Source organism: Hemitrygon akajei, chromosome 1, assembly GCF_048418815.1.
Source record: "Hemitrygon akajei chromosome 1, sHemAka1.3, whole genome shotgun sequence".
In the NCBI taxonomy this organism is placed as follows: domain Eukaryota; kingdom Metazoa; phylum Chordata; class Chondrichthyes; order Myliobatiformes; family Dasyatidae; genus Hemitrygon; species Hemitrygon akajei.
Window position 1 is genome coordinate 70,163,500 of NC_133124.1, and position 25,984 is coordinate 70,189,483.

At 43.2% G+C, this 25,984-nt stretch overlaps 1 protein-coding gene across 2 annotated transcripts in view; it reads right to left on the minus strand.

Moving 5' to 3' along the window:
* atg9b (autophagy related 9B) overlaps positions 1-25,957 on the minus strand; it is an 82,207-nt gene extending 56,250 nt beyond the window's left edge. For both annotated transcript variants that reach the window (XM_073045139.1, XM_073045131.1), the window contains exons 1-2: positions 24,563-25,957; positions 3,646-3,798 (exon numbers count right to left, since the gene is read on the minus strand). In XM_073045139.1, the coding sequence (XP_072901240.1) occupies positions 3,646-3,757 (112 nt within the window). In that variant the 5' untranslated portion in view covers positions 3,758-3,798; positions 24,563-25,957. The remainder of the gene's footprint in view (positions 1-3,645; positions 3,799-24,562) is intronic.
* Between the last annotated feature and the right edge of the window lie 27 nt (positions 25,958-25,984).

Consider the following 25,984-nt stretch of genomic DNA (forward strand, 5'->3'; position numbering starts at 1 on the left):
CATCCACAACTCTGAGTAAAAAACTTACCCCTCACATTCCCCTTGAACCTACCCTCTGCCACCTTCAATGTACGTCCTCTGGTATTAGACATTTCTACCCTGGGAAAAAGACGCACACTGTCCACTCTATTAATGCCTCTCATAATCTTATAAATCTCTATCAGATCTCCCCTCAGCTTCCATTGCTCTAGAGAAAACAACTCAAGTTTATCCAGCCTCCCATGATAGCACATTCCCTCTAAACCAGACAGCATCCTTGTAAACCTCTTCTGCACCTTCTCCAAAGCCTCAATATCTTTCCTATAGTGGGGAGACCAGAAACATATGCAATACACTAGACGTGGCCGAACCAGAGTTTTAAGGTTGTAATATAACCTCTGGACTTTTAAACTCAATGCCTCAACTAATAAAAGCGGGCATTTCATAAGCCTTCTTAACCACCTTAATCAACCTGTGTAACTACTTTCAAGGAGCAATGCACTTGGATCCCAAGATCCTTTCCCAGCAATACTTGTCCTAAACAGTGTACTGTCTCCTTGCATTTGCCCTACCTCGGTGCAATACCCTACATTTATCTGGGTATTTGCCATTTCTCCATCTGTCATTTCTCAGCCCATATATGCAACTGATCTATATTGTGCCGGATTGATTGCCAGTCTTCTACGCTACCCACAGCTCCCCAATCTTGGCATCATCCGCAAAATTACAAACCCGCCCATCAACATTTTCATCCAGTTCACTTATACACATCACAAACAGCAGCAGTTCCAGCTGAGATCCCTTCAGTAACCACTAATAACAGACCTCCAGCTCGAGTAAGTCCCTTCAAACCACTTCCCACTGTCTTCTATGTGCAAGTCAGTTCTGAACCCAAACAGCCAATTCACTGCGGACCCAATGCATCTTAATCTTCCGGTTTAGCCTCCCATGAGGGACTTTTGTCAAACGCCTTACTAGAATCTATGCAGACAACAGCCATTACCCTACTCTCATCAATCTCTCGTGTCACCTTGTCAAACAGCTCAGTCGAGTTGGTAAGGCACAACCTGCCACATACAAAACCATGCTGGCTCTCCCTAATTAGGCCATGGGTTTCCAAATGCTTATATATCCCATCCCTAAGAATTGTTTACAGCAATTTCCCTACAACTAACATGAGACTACATGGCCTATAGTTCCAAGGATTTTCCCTTGTTCCTCTCTTCAATAGAGATACAACATTAACCATTCGCCAGCTGTCTGGGACCTTGTCTGTAGCTAGAGAGGACACGAAGATAGTGGTCAAGAGCCTAGCAACCTCATCTCTTGTCTCCTTCAGTAACCTGGGGTAAATCCCAACAGGCTTGGGGACTTATCATTTGGAGGCCCAACACTTCCTCCTCGATCTCTAAACATCCTATATGCATGTACTCAACACTGATCTCCTAGTCGTCCATATCCTTTTCCTTGGTAAATACTGAAGCAAAGTACTCCTTAAATACTTCACTCATATTCTCCACATCCAAGCAAATGTTCCCTCCTTTATCCTTGAGTGGCACCATCCTCTCCCTAATTATCCTCTTAGTCTTAATGTATAGAATTCCTTGGGAGTCACCTTAATCCTACTTACCAAGGACTTTTCCTGGCCCCTCCTGGCTTTCCTAATTCCCTTCTTTAATTCTTTTCTGGCTTCTTTATACTCATGTGTTTCGTTTGATCATAACTTCCGAAACAATACATACTTTTCCTTTTTCTTCTTGACTAAATTCATCATCTCTCTAGACATCCAAGGTTCTTTTGGCTTTCCATCCCATCCTCCCTTCTGACAGGAACATGCCTTTTCTGTACTCTGTGCATTGATCTTTAAACCTCTCCACATGTCTGATGTGAACTTGCCAGTGAAAAGATGTTCCCAATTAATACTTTAGTTTCTGCCTAATGCCCCCATAATTTGTCCTACTCCAATTTAATACTTTCCCAAAAGGACCATAGCTATCCTGAAAGTTAAAGAGTTGTGGTCACTGTCCCCTAGCTGTTCACCCATTGTAATGTCAGTCATCTGGCCGGGCTTATTACCCAACACCAGGTCCAGTACGGTCCCTCCTCTTATTGGACCGTTCACACATTGATTTGAGAAACCTTCCTGGATACACAATAAATTCTGCCCCATCTAAACCCCTTGCACCGTAGGTGGTCACATTTTACATTAGTGAAGTTGAAATCTCCCATGGAAATAAGCCTATTAGTTTCTTTTTAAAAACACATTTCCTTAATCTAATTACATATCTGTTCCTCAATGCCCTGGTGGTTATTGGGTGGGGGGGGGGGGGTTGGTCTGTTGTACAATCTCATCAGCGTGATTGCTCCCTTCCTATCACTGAGTTCTACCCAAATGGAGTCAGACCCAAATCTGAAAAACTGAAGCATAAATAATATTATGCATTTATTTAAGGAGGATTGCAGGGATAATCAGGGAGCTTTGTGAGCCTTACATCAGTGGTGGGAAAACTACTGAATGGAACTCAGAGACTGGATTTATCTGCTTTTGTGAAGATCGGCATGGCTTTGTGTGTAGGAAATTGTGTCTCAGAAATTTGATTTGAATTTTTGAAGAGGTGTCCACAGAGGACTAACAAAGGCATGGCAGGAGACATTGTCTACATGGACTGTAACAAGGTCCACATGGTAGATCGCTCTGGAAGGTTGAAAGACATGGGTTCTAGGGTACGTTAGCTAATAAAATACAAAATTGGCTTGGTGAAAGGAGGGAGAAGGTGGTAGTGAAGATTGCTTTTCAGTTGGAGACCTGTGACCACTAGAATGCACAGCGATTGGGGTTGGGTCCCTGTAGTCTATATTGTGATGTTAGAAATCTCAAATAAGACATTCGGCACGATTTTTGAGTTTGCAGAGGACATCAAAAGTGGTGGTGTGGCGGCCAGTCAAGAAGGTTGCCCAAGGTAAAGGTGATGGAATCTAACTTGGACAAGTGCAAAGTGATGCATTTTGGGAAGTTAAACAAGAGCAGGACGTGTAAAGTGAATAACAGGATCCTGGAGTATATTGTTAAATTGAGACCCAAAGGTTCTTTGAAGTTGGGAACACAGATAGAATGGATTGTAATGAAGGCATATGGCATTGTTACCTTTAATGGCTGAGGCATTAAGTATAAGAGTTAGGACATCAGGTTACAGTTGGATAATTGTTGTTTAGGCTGCACTTGGAGTATTTACTGTGTGTAATTCTGGTCGCCTCACTACAGGAACAACTTGACTAAGCTGGAGAGGATATAGAAAAGGTTTGTAAGGATTTTGCCTGGATTGGAAGCTTTTTTCATTAGGAGAGATGGGATAGTCTAGTCTGATTTCCCTGGAGTGAAGGAAGCTGTGGGGTGACAAGATTGAGGTACAGTCAAGTCCCATGAGTTGTGTTTCCAGAAAACTATCCATATTGTGATTTTTTTGTCATGTGAACCCTCCTTTCTCAACAAAGGAAAAGACGTACATGTAGAAATTTGGCATTTTTAAAAAAAAAACATAGCACACAGAAGATGGTTAAATATCTCGAGACAACAGGAGCTGTAGTGATTACATTAATGACAGTAATTTTTTAAAAAATCAAGAGGGCAAATCAGATCTAAATAGAAGTCAGAATTAAGCACTGTACCTTTGAGTCCCTCTGGAACATGAACCAATAGATCTTCACCAGGTGGAGAATCCTCTTCATACTCATCCCCCACAAGCCTCTGGTATTCCTGGTAAGTCTCAAACCTCGCCATTTTTAAAAATTACATTCCTCAGAGTTGCCCTGTGTAAACAACTGAAAAAAAAATAGCAGTGTCAATATGAAATCATCCAAACAGCATGACAGTGTGCAACATGCAAAAGAGTGGGGGCAATTTGGGAATACTCAAAATAAGAAGAGCATGAGAATGTGTTGCAAGAGGGATCTTGGGGCCTAAGCCCATAGCCCCCTAAAAGGGGTAACACAAGAAGATAGGGTGATGAAGGCAGCAAAAGGCATACTTACCTTTATCACTCAAGGATCTGAGTATAAAAGAGTCATCAAGCCATGTTGTAGCTGTGTAAAGCTCTGATGAGGCTTCACTTGGAGTACTGTGCGCAGTTCTAGTCACCCCACTATAGGCAGGATGTAGAGAGGGTGTTGAAGAGGTTTACAAGAACGCTGCCTGGATTAGAGGGTACGAACTATAAGGAAAGGGTGGACAAATCTGGGTTGTTTTATCTGATGCAGAGGATGCTGGGGTGGTGGGGGACGACGACCTGGTACTGGTTTATAAAATTAGTGTTATAGATAGGTTGAATAGTTAAAGCCCTTTTTCTGCTGAGCTCAAAATATCAAATACTAGAGAACATAGTTTGAAGGGACGATATATAATGGAAATGTGAAAGATAAATTTTTGTTTTACAGAAAGTGATGGGTGTCAGGAATACACCAGGCTGGTGGTGATAGTAGATATGGTAATGGAGCTTAAGAGGCATTGAGACAGATACATCAATATGCAGAGAATGTGCAGGTAGATAGACAGTTTGATTTGGCATCATGGGCTGAAGTGCCTATTCCTGTGTTGTGCTGTTCAATAATCAATAAGAGGCCAGGCCAGGCAAATAAATACCAATTGAACAGCACCACATTGATACAAGGACCTACACATCAAGATCAATGTGTCTGAGACTCTGATTAAAGAAATTTGGGAAAACACTTTTGATCAAACATGAGGAGGAGGACAACCAAGCTAGTGACTATAGAATGGATCAGAGCTTGGAATGTACCCTGGCCAAAATAGATAACACCCGAATCATTGCTGAACTAGTTAAAGGTAACAATGGAGCAAATCAGTAAAACTTTTTCACAGTTGCTGGAAATCTAAACTAGAAACAGAAATTACTAGAAATACTCAGCAGGTTGGGCCATTTCTGAACGAAGAGGAAATGAGTTAATGTTTCAGTTAGAAGACTTTTCTTCGTAACTGAGAAGGAAACAAGCTTCTCAGGTTTTCAAGTTTCTCTCCTCCCCAGTTTTCACAAATGATCTTTGAACTAAAACTACTCTATTTTCTCTCCCAATAGACAAAGCCTGACCAGCTGACTGTTTGCAGCAGGTTAATCAGACAGGCTGATTCTGGGATTGATAACACAAAAATTGTAAACTCCTGCTTTGAGACTTGAGACAAAGCAAGCTGTTAATGACAATAGTTCTCCTCACAGGGCTGCCCTCTATGTGTTGGAGGCACAATAACATCAAGTGTTTAAACTTGGAGAACAAATTGAGCAAAAGGATCTGAGTTTTCAGCAAACAAAACACCAGAATATGTTGAGGGTATTCAACAGATTTACACCTCAAGTCAATGACTTCTCATCAGGCTTAATGAAGGCCCAATTGCCCAAAATATTAACTCAATTTGAATTTGAATTTGAATTTAAAAAAACACGAAATGCTGGCAGAACTCAGCAGGCCAGACAGCATCTATAGGAGGAGGTAATAACGACGTTTCAGCCCGAAACTGAGATGAAACTCCTGATGAAGGGTTTCGGCCCGAAACATCGTTAATACCTCCTCCTATAGATGCTGTCTGGCCTGCTGAGTTCTGCCAGCATTTCGTGTTTTTTTATTTATTTCCAGCATCTGCAGATTCACTCGTGTTGCCTTTGAATTTGAATTTATTTATTTAAATCTTACATCCGTCCCACAACATGAAGGAGTAAAAATCTTTGTGCTATGATTCCATCACAATGTACAGACATGTGAATTTATAAGTCTCGTGGCTTGTAGAAAGAAGCTGTCCCATTGCCCGTTGGTCCTGGCTTTAATGCTGCGGCACCATTTGCCAGACGGAAGCAGCTGAAACAGTTTGTGGTTGGGGTGACTGGTGTCCCTGATGATCTTCCAGCCCTTTACACACCTGCTGCTATAAATGTCCTATGGAGGGAAGTTTACATTGACAGATGTGTTGGGCTGACTGTACCACTCTCTGCAGTGCCCAGCAATCAAGGTTTGTGCAGTTCTGTGCCAGGCAGTGATAGAGCCCATCAGGATGCTCTCAACGGTGCCCTGTAGAAGGTCTTGAGGATATGAAACTGCCAAGGAACTTGAAACTACTCACTCTCTCAACCCCAGTCCCACTGATGCTGATCGGGGCAAGCCTTTCTCCATTCCTCCTGTAATCCACGAGCAGCTCTTCTGTTTTTCTGGACATTGAGAGAAAGGTTTTATCTTGACACCACTATGCCAGGGTGTTAACCTCTCCTCTGTAGGCTGTCTCGTCAGTGCTAGAAATAAGGCCAGTCAATGTCGTGTCATCTGCAAATTTGATCAGCAGATTGGAGCTGTATGCGGCAACACAGCCCTGGGTGTAAAGGGAGTAAAGGAGGGGACTCGGGACACAACCCCGGGGGGGGAAGCACCTGTGATGAGGGTTAGAGGGGCAGAGATGAGGGAGCCCATCCTTACCACCTGTTGGTGATCGAATAGGAAGTCCAGGATCCAGCTGCACAAGGCAGGGTGCAGGCAGAGGTCTCTAAGCTTCCTGTTAAGTCTGGAAGGAATTATAGATAGATAGATAGATAGATAGATACTTTATTCATCCCCATGGGGAAATTCAACTTTTTTCCAATGTCCCATACACTTGTTGTAGCAAAACTAATTACATACAATACTTAACTCAGTAAAAAATATGATATGCATCTAAATCACTATCTCAAAAAGCATTAATAATAGCTTTTAAAAAGTTCTTAAGTCCTGGCGGTAGAATTGTAAAGCCTAATGGCATTGGGGAGTATTGACCTCTTCATCCTGTCTGAGGAGCATTGCATCGATAGTAACCTGTCGCTGAAACTGCTTCTCTGTCTCTGGATGGTGCTATGTAGAGGATGTTCAGAGTTATCCATAATTGACCGTAGCCTACTCAGCGCCCTTCGCTCAGCTACCGATGTTAAACCCTCCAGTACTTTGCCCACGACAGAGCCCGCCTTCCTTACCAGCTTATTAAGACGTGAGGCGTCCCTCTTCTTAATACTTCCTCCCCAACACGCCACCACAAAGAAGAGGGCACTCTCCACAACTGACCTATAGAACATCTTCAGCATCTCACTACAGACATTGAATGACGCCAACCTTCTTAGGAAGTACAGTCGACTCTGTGCCTTCCTGCACAAGGCATCTGTGTCTGGGCAGTCCAGTCTAGCTTCTCGTCTAACTGTACTCCCAGATACTTGTAGGTCTTAACCTGCTCCACACATTCTCCATTAATGATCACTGGCTCCATATGAGGCCTAGATCTCCTAAAGTCCACCACCATCTCCTTGGTCTTGGTGATATTGAGACGCAGGTAGTTTGAGTTGCACCATATCACAAAGTCCTGTATCAGTTTCCTATACTCCTCCTCCTGTCCATTCCTGACACACCCCACTATGGCCGTGTCATCAGCGAACTTCTGCACATGGCAGGACTCCGAGTTATATTGGAAGTCTGATGTGTACAGGGTGAACAGGACCGGAGAGAGTACGGTTCCCTGCGGCGCCCCTGTGCTGCTGACCACCGTGTCAGACCTACAGTCTCCCAACCGCACATACTGAGGTCTATCTGTCAAGTAGTCCACTATCCAATCCACCATGTGAGAGTCTACTCCCATCTCCGTTAGTTTGTGCCTTAAGATCTTGGGCTGGATGGTGTTAAAGGCACTAGAGAAGTCATGGAATGTAATCCTCACAGCACAACTGACCCCCTCTAGGTGAGAGAGTGATTTGTGCAGCAAATACGTGATAGCATCCTCCACTCCCACCTTCTCCTTATACGCAAACTGAAGAGGATCCTGGGCGTGCCTGGTTTGTGGCCTCAGATTCTGTATTATCAGCCACTCCATGGTCTTCATAACGTGCGACGTCAAGGCAACAGGTCTGAAGTCATTCAACTCCTTTGGTTGTGGTTTCTTCGGTACCGGGACAATACAGGATGTTTTCCACTGTCTGGGTACTCTTCTCTGCTCCAGGCTCATGTTGAAGATGCGCTGTAGTGGTTCTCCCAGCTCAGTCGCACAGGCCCTCAGTAATCGTGGGGAAACTCCATCCGGTCCAGCCGCCTTGCTGGTACAGATCTTCCTCAGTTGACCTTCCACCTGTGCAGCCGTAATCCTGGGCGTGGGCAAGGTCTCCTGTGAGTGGCTATTTTCCTGTGAGGGAAGTAAGCCTGGTGTGGATTTCTGCAGTGAGGATGAGATTGAGCTGTCGAACCTGTTGAAGAAGTTGTTCAGCTGGTTCGCTTTCTCCACATCTCCATGATATTGAATGCTGAACTGTACTCCAGGAAGAGCATTCTAACATATGCATCCCTCTTCTCCCGGTGAGTGAGGACAGTGTGTAGTGTGTTGTCAGTAAACCGATTCCTTTGGTAGGCAAATTGTGGGGGGGGTGGGGTCCAGTGTGGGTGGTAGTATGCTACAGATGTAGTCTTTAACAGGCTTCTCAATGCATTTGCTCATAACTGAGGTGAGTGCAACAGGGCGCTAATCTTTCAGGCTTGGTTTTCTTAGGTACAGGGACAATGATGGATGATTTGAAACAGGAGGGCACTATGCACTGGGAGAGGGAGAGATTAAAAATATCCGTAAACACAACAGCCAGCTGTTCCACACACACTTTGAGGACCCGATTTGGGATACCATCAGGCCCCTGCTGCCTTGTGGCTGTTGCCACATTGGAAAGCTCTACATACTTCAGCCTCAGAGATGACCAAGAAGCAAATCTTGTTGATGGGTGTCCTCGGGGGGTTAGTCTTATCAACCTCAAATTAAGTATAAAAAACATTTAGCACGTTCGGGAGTGAGGTGGCAATGTTAGCTGTAATGTTGCATTTCCTCCTGAAGTCTGTGATGGTGTGCAGTCCTTGCTGTATGTTGCATGTGTCATTGTTGCAGAGTTGTGACTGGATTTTGTCCCTATGCTGCCGTTTTGCCACCTTGATGGCTCTATGTAAATCACAGTAGCATCTCGAGCTCCTGTTGGTCTCCTGAGGTGAAGGCTTTATTCCTTGCGCTAAGAGCAACACGCACTGAACTATTTATTCAGGGCTTCTGGTTTGGGCACACCTGTACGGATTTTTAGGGAACAATATCTTCAATGCACATCTGTATGAAGCTTGTGACCACCTCTGTGTATTCAGAAATGTTATCAAAATACCTCCCAGGTGACACCTTCAAAGTAGTCTTGTAACATTGAATTTCTCTCTCCACAGAACCTGCCTAAACTGTTGAGTGCTTCACAAACACAAAATCTGCAGATGCTAGAAATCCAAGCAACACACACAAAATATTGGAGGAACTCAACAGGCCAGCAGCATCTATGGAAAAGAGAACACAGTCAACATTTCAGGCCAAGACCCTTCATCAGGACTGGAAAGGAAGGGAAAAAGGTCAGATTAAGAGAGTGGGGGTGGGGGGGTGAAGAGGAAGCAGGGAAAGAGGTAGAGGGGAGAAAGTACAAGGTGACAGGGTGGGGGGCTGAAGTAAACAGCAGGGAAGTTGATTGGTGAAAGAGGTGGATTGTGCAGTCAAGTGTCTGTCTTATCATATTAAGTAAGCATTCAGTAGTTTTGCAGCTGTGGGTTAGAAAATGTTCTTGAGCCTGGTGGTACGTGCTTTCAGATCTTTGTATCTTCTGCCCAATAAAGAGAGGAGAATAGAGAATTCCTAGGGTTAATGGGGTCTTTGATTATGTTGGCTTCTTTACTGAGTCAGTGAGAAGAGCAGACACAGAAAATAGAGGGAAGGCTGGTTTCCATGATATGCTGAGCTGTGTCCACAACTCTCTGCAGTTTCTTGCAGGCAGAGCAGTTGTCATACCAAGCCATAGTGCATCTGGATAGAATGCCTTCTGTAGTGCATCAATAAAAATTCTTGAGGACCAAAGAGTACATACCAAATTTCTTTCACCTCCTGAGGAAGTAGAAGCACTGGTCGGCTTTCTTTAATGCTTTCATGAATTAAATGCAGGCAGATGGGAGGTAGTATACATGGGTTCGTTATCCATTCAGAAATCTGTTGGCGGAGGGGTGAAAGCTGTTCCTGAAACATTGAGTGTGTTTTCCATAAGACCATAAGGTATAGGAGCAGATTTAGGTACAGGAGCTTGAGAACACTCATTCAGCATTTTAGGAATAGCTTCTTCCCCCCCGCCATCAGATTTCTGAACAGTCCATGAACCCATGAAATCTATCTCGCTGTCTTTTTGCACTATTTATGTATTTCTTATTGCAACATAGTAACTTTTAATGTATTGCACTGTACTGCTGCCACAAAACACTAAGTTTCATGAAATACTTAAGTTATAATAAACTTGGTTCTGATTCCTCCATTACAGTACCTGCATTTAAGACTGCAGGACACTTTGGTGTGTCTGGAGATTGTGAACATTGACGAGATTCTTTGTGCTGAACAGTCGAAAGAATGCTCATTATGCATCTCAAAAACCGAATGTTTTGTTTTTGAATCTTCCTGCCCTTTTACCTCCACATTTGGTACAGAGTGACCAGCTCCTAGGCTTGACATCCCTTCCTCATAAGACAGCCTTTGATAAGAGACTCTCTGTGGTATGAACAAGCGATTGTTGGAATGTCTGACACCACTTGCTCAGTTTGAATTACAGTGTTACAGAATATTGGAAAGAGAACATTCCCAGATGTGTGTCAGTAAGAGGCTGTCACCGGAAACCCTCTCAACACGTTGATGAGACATGCCAAGTGGGATCAACAAGTACAAAATGAAGACTGACTGTCAGAGACAGCAGATAAACAGAGAAGCTTCTTCATGCGAGAGCTATCCAAGGAATTTCAAAACGTGCCAAACATAAAATTTTTTAGTTATAGCAGTTCACTCAAAAGCAGTTGACACTGAGGAAGCACTGCATTGTCAATAGCATTGCCGTAATGGAGTCACAAAGTCAGAGTAAACAGCATGGAAATAGGCCTTTTGGCCCAGCATAAACATGCTACCCACAATGCCTAGTGAAATCAATAAAGTCTTCTTTGGAAGTCTACAATCGTGATGTTCAGTGACCAATTTGGGAGTTTACTTAAAGGCTTGCAAAAGATTGACCATTTATCTTCTGATGATAGGTTTACCCAACACTTCTGGTCTTTGATTTGGATTTTGAGAATGCACATTTTCTTTTTCTTTTCAGCAAATATCTAGGGACAGTTTTGGGCTGATAGACAAGTGGATTAAAGGGTCATTGTTCACACAATCTGTGGCAATGATGTGGATGAGGGCTTTTAAAAATATTTTTGATGAAGTACAGCATGAAACAGGCCCTTCAGGTTGCTTGAGCCACGCTGCCCAGCAACTCCCAATTTAACCCTAGTCTAATCACAGGATAATTTACAATGACCAATTAACCTAACAACCAGTACATCTTTGGACTGTGGGAGGAAACCAGAGCAGCTGGAGAAAACACACACAGTCACGAGGAGAACGTACAGACTCCTTACAGGCATCAACGGGAATTAAACCCCATTTCCACTGTACTGTAAAGCTTTGGGCAAACCATTATGCTACCATACCACCCCACGTGCCGTCAGTTTCGAGTATCAAATATCCAAGACTGCTGATGATAAAAAGTTGTATGGCAATTGAATGGCCCATTTTGTCTTCAAAGCAGTGCTATGCAAAGACATAAAACTACTATACATTGCAAAATAAATAAATAATGCAAACAAAAGAAATAATAAGGTAGTGTACATGGGTTCAGGGACCATTTGGAAATCTGATGGCAGTGAGAAAGAAGCTATTCCTAAATCATTAAGTTCAGAGCAACTTCATTATTAAAATACGTATACTCAGTTGCCACTTTATTAGGTACACTTGCTCACTAATGCAAATATCTAATCAGCCAATCATGTGGCAGCAAGTTAATGCGTAAAAGCAAGAGGTTCAGTTGTTGTTCAAACCAAACATTAGAATAAGGAAGAAATGTGATCTAAGTGTCATTGACCATATTGATTGATTGTTGGTGCCACATGTAGAACATAGAACAGTGCAGCACAGGAACAGGTCATTCGGCCCACAATGTTGTGCCGAACTAGCTAAAAAGCAAATCAAAAACACCCAAACACTAATCCCCCCCTACCTACACCTTGTCCATATCCCTCTATCTTCCTTCTATCTATGTGCCTATCCAAACATCTCTCAAAAATCTTAATTATTTGCCTCTACCACCATACCAGGCATCGCGCTCCAGGCTTCCACAACTTTGAGTAAAACATTTTCCCCTCACATCCCCTTGAACCTACCCCCTCACCTTCAATGCATGCCCTCTGATATTAGATGTTTCAACCCTGGGAAACAGATACTCTGTCTACTCTATCTATGCCCCTCATAATCTTGTAAAGCTCTATCAGAACTCCCCACAGCCTCCGGCGCTCCAGAGAAAACAACCCAACTTTATCCAGCCTCTTGTGATAGCACATGCCCTCTAAACCGGGCAGTATCCTTGTAGACTTCTTTGCACCCTCTCCAAAGTCTCAACATCCTTCCTTTAGTGGGGAGACCAGAACAGTAGGCAATACTCCAGTTGTGGCCAAACCAGAGTTTTATAAAGTTGTAACATAACTTCCTGGCTTTTGAACTCAATGCCTCAACTAATGAAAGCAAGTATTCCATAAGCTTCTTAACCGCCTTAATCAACCTGTGTAACTACTTTCAAGGAGCTATGAACTTGGATCCCAAGATCTCTCTGCACAGCAATACTGTTAGAGATCTTGCCCTTAACAGTGCACTTTCTCCTTGCATTTGCCCTACCACAGTGCAACACCTCACATTTATCTGGGTTACACTCCATCTATCATCTCTCAACCCATATCTATAACTGATCTATATTGAGCTGTGTTGATTGCCAGTCTTCTACACTATCCACAATTCCAGCAATCTTGGTATCATCCACAAATTCACTAACCCACTCATCTACATTTTCATTCAGGTCATTTATATCATCACAAACAGGAGAGGTCCCAGCACAGATCCCTGCAAAACACGACTAATTACAGACCTCCAGCTCGAATAAGTCCCTTCTGCCACTACCCTCCATCTTCTATGTGCAAGCCAGTTCTGAATCCAAGCAGCCAAATCAGTCTGGAGCCTATGTGTCTGAATCTTCTAGATTAACCTCCTATAAAGGACTTTGTCATTAACCTCTTATGAAGGACTTTGTCAATCCCTTACCTAAATCCATATAGACAACATCCACTGCCCTACCCTCATCAATCTCTCTCATCAGCTTGTCAAAAAACTCAATCAAGTTGGTAAGGCACGACCTACCAAGTACAGTCATTCTGGCTCTCCCTAATTAGGCCATGGGTTTCCAAATATTCATATATCCTATCCCTAAGAATAGTCTCCAGCAACTTCCCTCCAACAAGCGTGAGACTCATTGGTCTCTCGTTCCCTGGATTTTCCTTTGTCCTCTTCTTAAACAGAGGTACAACATTAGCCAATCGCCAGTCCACCGGGATCATGCTGGAGTTTAAAGAGAACACGAAGATGTTGGTCAAGAGCCCAGCAATCTTGTCTCTGACCTCCTTCAATAACCTGGGGTAAATCCATCAGGCCTTGGGGACTTATCCACCTTATACTCATTAGGAGGCTCAACACTTCTTCCCGTCAAACACCCATTTTTATACACTCAGCACTAATCTCCTGTTCCCCCATATCCTTTTGCTTGGTAAATATGGAAGCAAAGTACTCATTAAGTACCTTGCTTACATTCTCTGCATCCAAGCAAATTATCCCCCTTTATCCTTGACTGGTCCCACATGCTCCCTATTAATTCTCATGCTTTTGATGTATGTATAGCATGCCTTGGGAGTCATGCTATACATGACTAATCCTACCTACCAAGGACTTTAAGGCCTCCTGGTTTACCTTCTTTATACTCCTTCTGTCCTTTGTTTGATCCTAACTTCCAGTTCAATACAGTCAGCTGTCCTTATCCACGAGGGATTGGTTCCGGGACCCCTCACGGATACCAAAAAAAAACACAGATACTCAAGTCCCTTATTCAACCAGTCACAATGCGGTGGACCTTAGGACCCAGCAGAATCCCAGACCTTATTTAACCTGTCTCAGTGCAGTGGACATTAACAGCCAGTGGCGGAGCTCTGAATCTGCAGTGTTTCTGTTCACGAAAATAATCACGATTGAAAATGAAGTGGAAATAATAAAGCGATCGGAAAGAGGTGAAATGCCATCGGTCATTGGAAAAGCGTTAGGCTACGTCGGTCAATGATCAGAACAATTTTAAAGGATAAAGTGAGAAAGGCCCTGCCCCGATGAAAGCTACAATTATTACTAAGCAACGCAGTGGTTTAATCATTGGGTTTTGGGGTTTTGAGTTTTTGATCCTCCACATTAACCTGCCACGGAAGGAGAGCGCACTCGATAGCGGTCTGTCACTGGATCGAACTCAGGAACTTCTGTTCCTGAGCCTGGTGCTGAAACATACGTTCTTAAGTGTTTTATATGCATAGAAAGGTAAAATATAATCTATATACTAAGACAAACGTTTGACTAACTGACGCTAAATAATACCGGATATACCTGTCCCAACTTACCTAGTAAGAGAACTTACTATTTTTTTCAATCCCGATCCACGATAACCAACACACATCTTCCTGTATACTTTAAATCATCCCTAGGTTACTTATAATACCTAATACAATGTAAATGCTATGTAAAATAGTTGTTATACTACATTGTTTAGGGAATAATGAAAAGGGAAAAAAAAAAGTCTGTTCATGCTCGAACAACAAGTGCAGGAAGAGCACTTCTGGGTTTTCTCAATTCGCGGTTGGTTGAATTTGCAGATGCGGAACTCACGGATAAGGAGGGCCGACTGTACATACTTTTCCTTTTACTTCTTGAGTAAACTCATCACCTATCTAGATATTCAAGGTTCTCTTATCTTTTAATCACTGTCTTTCCTTCTAACAGGAACATACCTTTCCTCTACTCTGTGTAATACATCTTTAAACACCTTCCACATGTTTGATGGGAACTGGGATAATCCTGGAAACTGTTGACTGGTGAGTCTCACAACACTGAGGAGGATTCTCAGGGACTGGACTTATGAGCATTCGGAAAGCCATGGCCTAATTAAGGATAACCAGCATGGTCTTGTGCAGAGCTTTTTGACAGGTGACAAGGTGATGAAGGTAGAGCTGTGGATGTGGATTTTACTAAGGCGTTTGACAAAGTCTGTCATGAGAAACTCATCCAGAAGATTAAGATGCATGGGATTCATGGTGAATTGGCTGTTTGGATTCAGAACTGACTTGCACATAGAAGACAGTGGGTAGTGGTAGAAGAGACTCATTCTAGCCAGAAGTCTGTAATTACTAGTGTTTTGTAGATTCTGTATTGGGACCTCTGCTGTTTATAAATGATATGGATAAAAATGTAAATGGGTGGATTAGTAAGCTTGCAGATGATACAAAGATTGGTGGTGTTGTGGGTAGTGTAGAAGACTGGCAAAGATTATAGTGGGGTATAGATCAGCTGCAGATATGGGTGGAAAATCACAGATAGAGTTAAACCCAGCCAAGTATAAAGCATTGTACCTTTGTAGGTCAAATGTAAAGAGACAGTACATAGTTAAGGGCTTAACAGTGTTGATGAGCAGAGGGATCTTGAGGATCCAAGTTCATAGCTGCCTGAAAGTGACAAAACAGATTGATAGGGTGGTTAAGAAGGCACACGGTATGCTTGTCTTTATTAGTCTAGGGCAGGTATTGATTTAAAAGTAAAAAAAGTTATGTTGCAACATTATATAACTCTAGTTAGGCTACATCTGTAGTATTGCACACAGTTCTGGTTGCCTCTTTATAGGAAGGATGTTGAGAATTTGAAGAGGGTGCAGAAATGGTTTACCAAAATGCTGTCGGGATTAGAGAAATTGCTAAAATGAGAGTTTTGATAAACTTAGATTGTTTTCTCTGGAGCGGCGGAGGCTGAGAGATCTCATTGAGGATTATAAGATTATGAAAGGCATTGATATAGTAGACAGACAATGTCTAATACCAGAAGGCCTGCATTTAAGGTGACGGGATACATTCAAAGGAGACATGAGGGGCAGTTTTTTCTTAAAACGCTGATAGTGGTGGATGCATGCAAGTGGCCGCCTGGGGTAGTGGTAGAGGAAGAAACATTGGGGACTTTAAAGAAATGTTTAGATAGGCACATGAATGTGACGGAAATCGAATGATATGGACATTGTGCAGGCAGATCACTACTGGCCACTTGATTACTAATTTAATTGGTTTGGTACAATACTGTGGGCTGAAGGGCCTGTTCTTGTGCTGTACTGTTCTATGAGAAGTGAAATACTTAAAAGCTGGAGTTCTCAACCTGGGGTCCACAAAGCCCTTGTTCAATGGTATTGGTCCATGACATAAAAAAAGTTTGGTGCTCCAAGACAGATAGTGTCATATATTTATGATAAATTAAACTCCCAGAAATATATGCCCATATCAGGAATGAAAGCCTGGGATAGGGACATATCTGAATTGAGACAAGACTTATACTGGGATGTGATTTGGGATAATGCTGCCAGTGCTTCGAAAAACCAGAATCATCGGTATATACACTTGAAATTTTGTCACAGAGTATATACAACACCTAGAATTAGACATCAAAAGGGACTGTTCCTGACCCATATTGCTCATTTAGCTCCCACGGAACCGTTGGCTCTTTTATACATGTTGTATGGGAATGTCCAGGGGTTTTTGATTTGGGGGGGGGGGGAAGGTTATCAGTACTCTTACAGAACTAACAGGGGTACAATTACCAATGGGCCCCACTGTACATCTTCTAAATGATGACTCCCACCTTTCCCTTATGGAAAAAAGAGGCAAAATCTGGCTGGCAAGCCTGACTGAAGCTAAGAAGATAGTAGTCCTCATGATATTTCAAGTACTCACTGGTTTCGGAGCTTTTTGGACATTTCTTACCTGGAATTATTATCAGCAAGAGTAAATGCTGCATGACCAAACACAACCTTAATGTGCACAAATATGATACCTAACTTAAAAGATCTTCTGTTAAAATAGGAATGCTCCGTCTGTGTTTGCACTACTATTCAGTTGGTTGGTGGAGGGGAGAGGGGTGGGGGGGGGAGAGAGAAGGGTGGAGAGGGGGATGGGGATGAGGGTTGGGGGGGTGGCTGGGTTAAACAGTCAAAATGTAATCAGCAACTGGTTGTATTGAATGTAATTTGTTGGTGTTGCAATAAAAATTAGTGATTAAAAATAGGTTGGGAACTCCTGCTTAAAACGGACCTGAGGGGCAACTTCTTCACCCAAAGGGTGGAATGAACTGCTGAAGGAAGTAGTTGAGGAGGTACAATAGCAGCATTTAAAATACCTTTGGATAAGTACATAGATAAGATTTCTTTTCCCTAGAGCAAACAAGACTGATGAAGGGCATCCTGATAGAGTTAGAGGTCCTCCTAAGTTTACACAGAGAGTGCTTCATATCCAGAACTCACAGCAAGAAGTGGTAGATTCTGGTGGAATAACTATGTTCAAGAGACAGGTCACCTGAATAGACCAGGTTTAGGAAGATACAGACCTGGTATAAACAAATGGTATTAGTGTAGATGAGGAAAGGGGCTAGCATCAACATGGTTAGCAAAATGGCCTGGTTCTAGGCTTTACAAATCTATAACTCATTTATAAGATTCCTTCTTCATATCCGCAAGATAATTTTTGTTCAGGCTGCATTAGTCACCATGAAACTTTGCACGAACACAATCCCATACATAATGCAGAATGAGGACACAAGTCTCAGCTAGCTTGATAACTTGTTGTAAGATTTTATTGCCTGAATTGGTTGTTCTCTCATGTAACAGCAAGCATGCTTGAAATGTAATTACTTGGCCATAAAGTACTCCACAATCTTATGAGAAAAATCTGCTCATGAATGTGACCTCAGCCTTGCCAGCATTACTTCACAGGGATTTTAAACAGCAAGGCAAAGCAAAACTCCACTTAGACAACTTACAGTGCATAAGGCTGTTCAGATCACTAACAAGAGGAAATCTGCAGATGCTGGAAATCTGAGCAACATACACAAAATGCTGGAGGAACTCAGCAGGCCAGGCAGCATCTATGGAAAAAAAGTACAGATGACGTTTCCGGCTGAAACTTTTTTTTCCATAGATGCTTCCTGGCCTGCTGAGTTCCTCCAGCATTTTGCGTGTGTTGTTCAGTTCACAGACAGAAGAGAGGAAGGGGTGGAAGGTTAAGATGATACAGCAGGATAAGGAACAATGTGAATAAGTTAGAAGGGAGCATAATTGCCAGCAGTCAGGCCAAATGGTTGGTTTCTTACTTAACAATCTGTGTTTATGCTCCCTGTACACCACAGGATAGGAGCCACTATAATTCACTGCAGTTTATCAACATGATGTCCAAGTGGGAAAGAGGAAAGAGAGCAAATGAGTCCCTCTTTTGACACATCTGCATTCTGCATTCCCCTAGAAGAAGAAGAATTGGTTCACACTAACAATTATATGTCACAAGGAAGATGCAGATGCTGGGATATGGAGCAACAATCAATCTGCTGGAGGAACTCAGGCTGAACAGCATTTGCTGAGGAAAGGAATTGTTGGCATTTCAGGTCAAAACCCTGCATTAGGATTCAAGAGACAAAGAGATAGGGACGAGATGTTGGAATGAACAATAAGAATATGTAGTTAAATAAATGTAAGTGAATGTGAAATTGAATGTTTTGTTTTGAAAAATGGTGCTGGGGAATGGCTGGGGTGGGGGTAAAAGTAACTGCTTAAATTGTTCGGGACATTTGGAAGAAAAGCCAGATAAATACAGGGTTGATAGAGAACGATAAAGGGGAGTGTGGCAATCCCATAGAGAATCTGTGTAAAACTTGAGGACTCAGATGGCATCCATCATCAAGGTCCCTCATCATCAGGGATATGCCCTCTTCTCAGTATTACCATTAGGATGGAGGTACAGAAGCCTAAAAGCCCACACTCAACAATCCAGGGACAGTTTCTTCCTCTGTGCCATCAGATTTCTGAACGCGCCATACACCAATGAACAGTGCCTCATTATTTCTTTATTTTAGTAATACATATTTTTTGTAATTTATACATATTTTTTGTAATTTATAGATTTTTAGGTTTTTAAAGTTGCAAAACAAACTTTACATCATGTGTCAGTGATAATTAAACTGATTCTGATTTTGACAATAAAGATGGAGCAGAACAGATTTATCGAGACACCAGCTAGTGTGGGGAAATACTGCTAAAAAGTATTATTTAAAGATTCAGGATCACAACAGCTGAACAAAGAAGATTATGAAGTGATTACATTGAATTGTTTAAACTTTTGAAGGGATGGCAGTATAGGTGTAAGTCTCCAAGAGTCAAGAACAAGGAGGCATAGATGCAATTTTAAAAAAAGATTTAAGATAGTGGTAAAACTTGAAATGGCGAGATACTGAATTGTACATCAAAACTAATTAAGAGGCAAGTCTGGTAGCTGAAGGAAAGGAGATTTAAAAGATAATGGGAATTTAGAATTAATTACATGGCATAAAAGCACCTGGATAAAGTGGTGGGATTGAATAGCTGATTCTGACCTGTGATTTCCATGTAATTCTGGATAGGAGAGGACAAGCCCCTGTAGTGTTACCTGTTTAAATAAAGATGTTCAAGGAGACAAACATTTGCATTGGAATTTTAAAACTTACAGACGTGTGCATTGCCCAAATAAAGGAAGCCATCCACTTGAAATGTGTTATCACCATAACACTGCCTCAGTCTGCTTGCTTTACAGTGCCTGCTTGCCTGTTGTAATCCTACTTACACGAGTTACTCTTCTTTAACAACATGAACCACTCTCTAGGGTGACACGTGTGATACCAAAGCCTTTGCCATTACGCAGCCACACATACTTTGAAGGAATTCAGGTGGCCCTGAACCTTCAATATACGATAGGGACCTATCCAAACTGCTATGAGAGGGAATCGCTTCTTTTAGAGTCAGAAAGTCAGAGTACTACAGCAGAAACATGTCCTCTAGCCCACCTGGTCAACGGTGAACTGTTATTATACCTAGCGACCCACACCCATATCATAGCCCATCATACCCCTTCTGTCCATGTACCTACCCAAACTTTCTCTTAAATGTTGCAATCAAACTGTATCCACACTCACACTCTCTTCTTCTTTGGCTGTCCATCGATTTCGATGTTGACTGTGCTGCGAGTTTAGTCTCTGCAGGCACGTTTATGGGCCACAAGACCAGCATTGCACGCCATTCAAAAACTCTACTCCAACACGCCTTGCACAGTAATAAGACAGACGGTGGCTGTACCATCGACCCTTTTGGATTCATCTGCCACAGTCACCATGCTGTCGGCGTCCTCATTGGCTGCAGCCTTTGCCTGAAGAGGCATAACCTACAAAGTAGCCAAGGCATGCTTACCTCCTTGACTTAGCTAGCCACGATCCTAATACTAGATCAAGTCTAGTAGTATACCAATGGAACATCACCTTCAAGGCTAGGTTAGGCCTGCCAGAGAACAAATCTCCACCACACTTCGCTGACGTTCGGCCAGTATCACTCCTACGCCATGGTGAGGCGCCAAGTAGGATTTTGTAGGAGTGACACTGGCCGAACATCACACTCACGTGAATGAACAAGGTCCTCCTCAGGCTTCTCATAATATTTCACTAGTTCTAGTCTCACCCAAACTCAGTGGAAAAAGCCTGCTTGCATATACCCTATCTATACCCCTCATAATTTAGTATACCTCCATCAAAAGTCTCCATCTCTAGGGAATAAAGTCCTAACCTATTCAACCTTTTCCCGTTACTTTTATGTGATCCTCATTTACAAACATCAAATTAATATTATTTTTCAACTTGTGTTGGAAAACTTAACATGACAGACGTTGCACTTGTGAAAGACACATGGCAATAAAAAACACAACTCAGCCACTGATTCAATCTCTTAGCCTTGTATCTCAATCCTGACTTGTTCCATCTTAAGGTGACACCAGACTCCAATGCAAGACTGAGTGATTTGAAGGGGAGTTGTCCCACCAAATGAACACTCAGGATCCTTGCAGCAAGCCACTCTATCTATGAAGGGTTCCAGAACGGATACACTAGCTGCTGCACTTCCCACAGATATTGCCTGATTTACCGAGTGTTTCCAACATTGTTTTTATTGTGAGCGTGAATGATACAGCCAGCAAACTTTTCCCAAGGTGGAAATAACTAATACAAGAGAGCATAATTTTAAGTTGATTGGAGGAAAGTATAGGTGTGTTACAGAGGAAGATTTATTTTTCATTTTTACAGTAAGTGTGTGGAATGTGCTGTTAGGGTTATGGAAAAGGAAGATACATTTGGGTACGTTTTAGAGATTCTTAGCCAGATGGATGAAAAAATGGAGGACGATGTGGGAGGGAAGGGTTAGATTGATCTTGGAGAATGTTAAAATGTGGGCACAACATCATGGGTCCAATATCTGCAGTTTGTTTTAGATTTTCATTTCCGGTCCACCTTGGACTGAGTGGTCAATTGACCAGGGCTGTTATCATCCCTAGTTAATGGGAGTAGTGACTTTGGAATCCAGTCTTCCTGACCATGTCTTCCCCTTCCATTAGATTCCTCATACTTCATAATAGAAACTTGTACAGAAATGACACTAGGCACAGAATTAAAACTCAAACTGGCATCAATCACCTGCAATACAAGTGCAGGGAGTGATACTCTGGCATAGAGCAGGCACAAGTAACCATTTCCCATGACTGAGCTATGCAAATGTGATTACCATTAGACAGGTAGATACTTTATTGATCCCAAGGAAATTACAGTGTCACAGTTGCACGACAAGTGCACAGATATACAAACATTAGAAGCAAGAAAGAATTTTAAAAAAGTTACCTCAAACAGTCTAACAGGAGGGGTCATCACTTCCCCGGCTACAGGTTGACTCATTATGGAGCTGAATGGGTAAGAATGACCTCATATAGTGCTCCCCTGTTCAGCCAAGATGCCAACCAGAGGGTGGAAAAAAAATTCCAGAATTGCCAGGATTTTCCGTAGGGTCCTTTGTTCTACCACAGGCTCCAGTGTGCCCAGTTTTATTCCTATAGCAGAGCCAGCCTTTCTAATGGGTTTATTGAACCTGCTGGCATCACCCGTGTTGTTGCCATTGCCCCAACACACCACCACATACAAGATGGTACTGGCAACAACAGACTGGTAGAACACGTGAAGGAGAGGCCTGCATATTCCAAAGGACCGCAGTCTCCTCAGGAAGCAGAGGTGACTCTGGTCCTTCTTGTACACAGCCTCTCTGTTGGTGCTCCACTGAAATCTGTCATCCAGGTGCACCCCCAGATACCTGTAGGTCATCACTGCATCCACACCTTCACAACCAATAGTAACAGGGAGCAGTGCAGGCTGCATCTTTCGAAAGTCCATCACCATCTCTTTGTCTTACTGATGTTGAGTTTGAGGTGATTCAGCTTACACCACTTGACAAAGTCCTCCACCAGGGCCCTGCTTTCATCCTGTCATCCTCCCTTTATGCATGCAACTGTTGCTGAGTCATCAGAGAATTTCTGCAGATGACATGACTCAGCATTGCATCTAAAACCCAAGGTATACAGGGCAAACAGGAAGGGAGCCAATACAGTCCCCTTTGGAGCCCCAGTGCTGCTTATAGGCATGCCTGATGCACAGCTCTGAAGCCACAGAAACTGTGGTCTGCCAGTCACGTAGTCCATTATAGGGTACAATGGAAGTGCCAACCTCCATTTTACGGAGCTTTCCCCCACAGTAATAGTGAGGGCTGTATGATATTGAAGGCAATAATAAAAAATAAATCAAAAAACATGTACTGCCCTGCTTATCCAAATGGGAGTAGGCTCTGTTCAGCAGGTAGATGATAGCATCATCGACTCCAATGTGCTTCTGGTAGGCAAACTGCAGGGGATTGAGTGCTGTTCTGACCAGGGGTCGGAGGCGAGTCAGGATGAGTCTCTCTAGGGTCATCATGATGTATGAGGTCAGGACCACTGAACAGTAGTCATCCAAGGTTTTCAGTCAGCCCTTCTTGGGTACTGGGACCACAGATGATTCCCCCCCCCCCCCCCCCCCCGGTTGGGACCCTTTTCAGCCTGAGACTCAGATTGAAAATGTGCTGCAGAACTCCACACAGCTGCTCAGCACACTCCTTCAGGACCTTGGGGTTCACACCATCCAGTCCCAATGCTTTAATGTGTCTGAGTTTCCCCAGAGCCCTTCTCACCTGCTCAGTAGCGAAGGCAAGTCCAAGATGACTGAGGAGTTGGTGGAAAGTCAGGGGTGGGGGAGGGGGACGAAGATCGGGATGATAGCAGTTGTTAACACTGGACCTCTTGTATGTAAATGTTCAAGATGCATACAGCTCCATAGCTCTCCTCTCACTTGGAAGATCAGATTACAACCTGGTTCACCTCATGCCTTGTATAAGCCCAAAGTACAGCAACAGCTAGCTACCACCAAGATTGTAAAGAAATGGTCTCCAGAGGCCATCGATGCCTAGAAGAGCTGCTTTGCGGTTACTGACTGGAATGTGCTTTGTGAACAATATGGCGAGGATATTAACAGATGTAATGATTGCATCACTGGGTACATCATTTTCCATAATGCCTTCAAGGACTGTTCGCTGCTTCCCTAACAACAAGCCATGGGTCACCAGTGATCTAAAGGCTCTTCTCAACTACAAAAAGAGAGCCTTTAGATCAGGAGAGGGGGAGGAATTGAAACACGTGCAGAGAGAACTAAAGGAGAAGATTGAGGTGGCTAAAGAGGAATACAGAAGAGAGCTGGAGAACAAGCTTGGGCGGAGTAGCACATGGGAGGTATGGAGAGGCATGAAAAACATAACTGGCTTCAATCAGCCTGGCTGTAGAGTCTTGGAATGCAGCCATGAATGGGCTAACGAGTTAAATCAGTTCTTCAATAGGTTTGACAATTGCCCTCTGTTCACATCTCCCTCAGCATACCAGTCTAGGTGCTGAGGCATCCAATGCTCCCTCAGCACCAACACCTCTCCTCCTTCCTCCTCCAATTCAACACACGGATGAACAACACAGGCTACTACTGTCAACATCCGCTCCTTGCCTCTTGCATCATATTTCCAATGCAACCAGCAGTAGGAACCCTGAATGTTTCTCTACTAGGAAGGGACAGGGACATTGAAACAAAAGGGATTAGTTTCCAAGATAAGATCGACTGACAAGAGTAGGCCTGTTGCCCCAATTCACCGATTGATGAACATATCACGTTCCACAGGAGGGCAGGATCTCCAGGAAGTCTAACATACATACCCTCAAAGGCAGGCAGACCAACTTAGGCTGCCTATTTTGTTCATTAAGTGTCCTTGTCGAAATGCTGGATTGTATTACAGCTCCAAGACACACTGCATCAGCTGTTTCTCTGCTAATAACTGGGTGTCTCACAAATCCACAACAAACACAAGACACATAGCTTTCTTACCTGATATCATTCTACGGATGAGATCTCCCACCGTCCAGAGTTCGGATATCCAGTCCAGTAAATAGCCTTCGCTTTGTTAAGAACCGTGTTAGTTAAAGCAGTCTGTGGAGCCAACAGTCTCGTTTGTCTCAATTTGTAGTACGTTTCCTAACTGCAACATCTGCCGTTCATCTCCAGCCTCCTGTGCTCTGCCTCTGCCACTGGCCTACTGGCGAGCAGTAGAGATACTTTGCTTGCTTTCTTCTTGTACAAGTCCCATACTAACAACCGGAGATTCTGGCGACATCTGGCAGTTTAGTGCTGAGTGTCAACTGTACTCTTTTTCGCCAGTCCCTGCCTTTTCGTTTCACTGTTTCCTCTTCATTTGTGTGCACGTCTTTCTTCTCGATAGCTTAGCAACAGCACGTAAATGTAGAATAAGTCTTGCTCTTGGTGTTTGCGGTACTCGAGCAGTTTCTGGTGACTTTTTGCTGTGTCACCGTACTTACTGAAGCACCTCGTGTGCGCACTCCTCTTGCAGTTACTATGTTCTGTTGACTCTGTTCTTGCACTCTATTTATATTCCTCTTGCAGTCTGTTTATATCTGCCTGGTGTTTAACCTACACTTCTTATGCTTTGTCCTCTCACCCTAATTTGTACTGTGGTGTTTGTTTTCCAGTGTATGCCTCGTCTGCTCTTTGCTCTCTCCACCCCACCAGTACGTTCTACTTTCCTGTTGTGTCAGCCCTCGCTGGACATCATTATTATTTGCCCTGTTTCCTCTGAGTTAGTTGCTTCTTGTTTTCTCTCTCTCTCTCTACCTTCCTTTGTCTTGCTTGGATTGTTTGTCTAATGTCTCCAATTACTTTTCTGTTTGCTCCCCTCATTTGATCTGCTCTCAATTACAATCCATGCTGGTTTTTGTCCAACCCTATTCCACTTTTCCAACTATATCATCTCCTGATTATTTTCCCTGCTTAATCAGTAACTTGTTAGCTTTTCATAAGAAAACTCCCCTCCCCGATTATTTCTCTGCTTTCAATTATCTTCCTTTCCCAGTTTACACCCTGTGCCCCCACCCCCACCGCGTGGTATCTGACCCGTTCTATTTAGCACCCCCTTTAACGATCCCTCCCTCTCATTTCAACCCCGTTTTGTTTCTCAACTCCTAAACCTTGCCTTTCCCCACCGGTGTCCCCTCTCTTCGCACACCCCACCCTGTACAATTCCTCCTCTCCCTTCCCTTGCACCTCTTGTAAATTTACTCCTACCCTTTTCTCCCTTGTAATTTTCCTTCAGCTTCCCCTCGTGTATTTCTGGCCCTGTTTTCACACCTCCCTCATCACCCCCTGAAGCTCCCTCTTTCACAACACCAAAGACAAATGACAGCTCTTACCAGTGACATCACATAGATGGACCTCTGACCCTGTCAGTGACCTCAT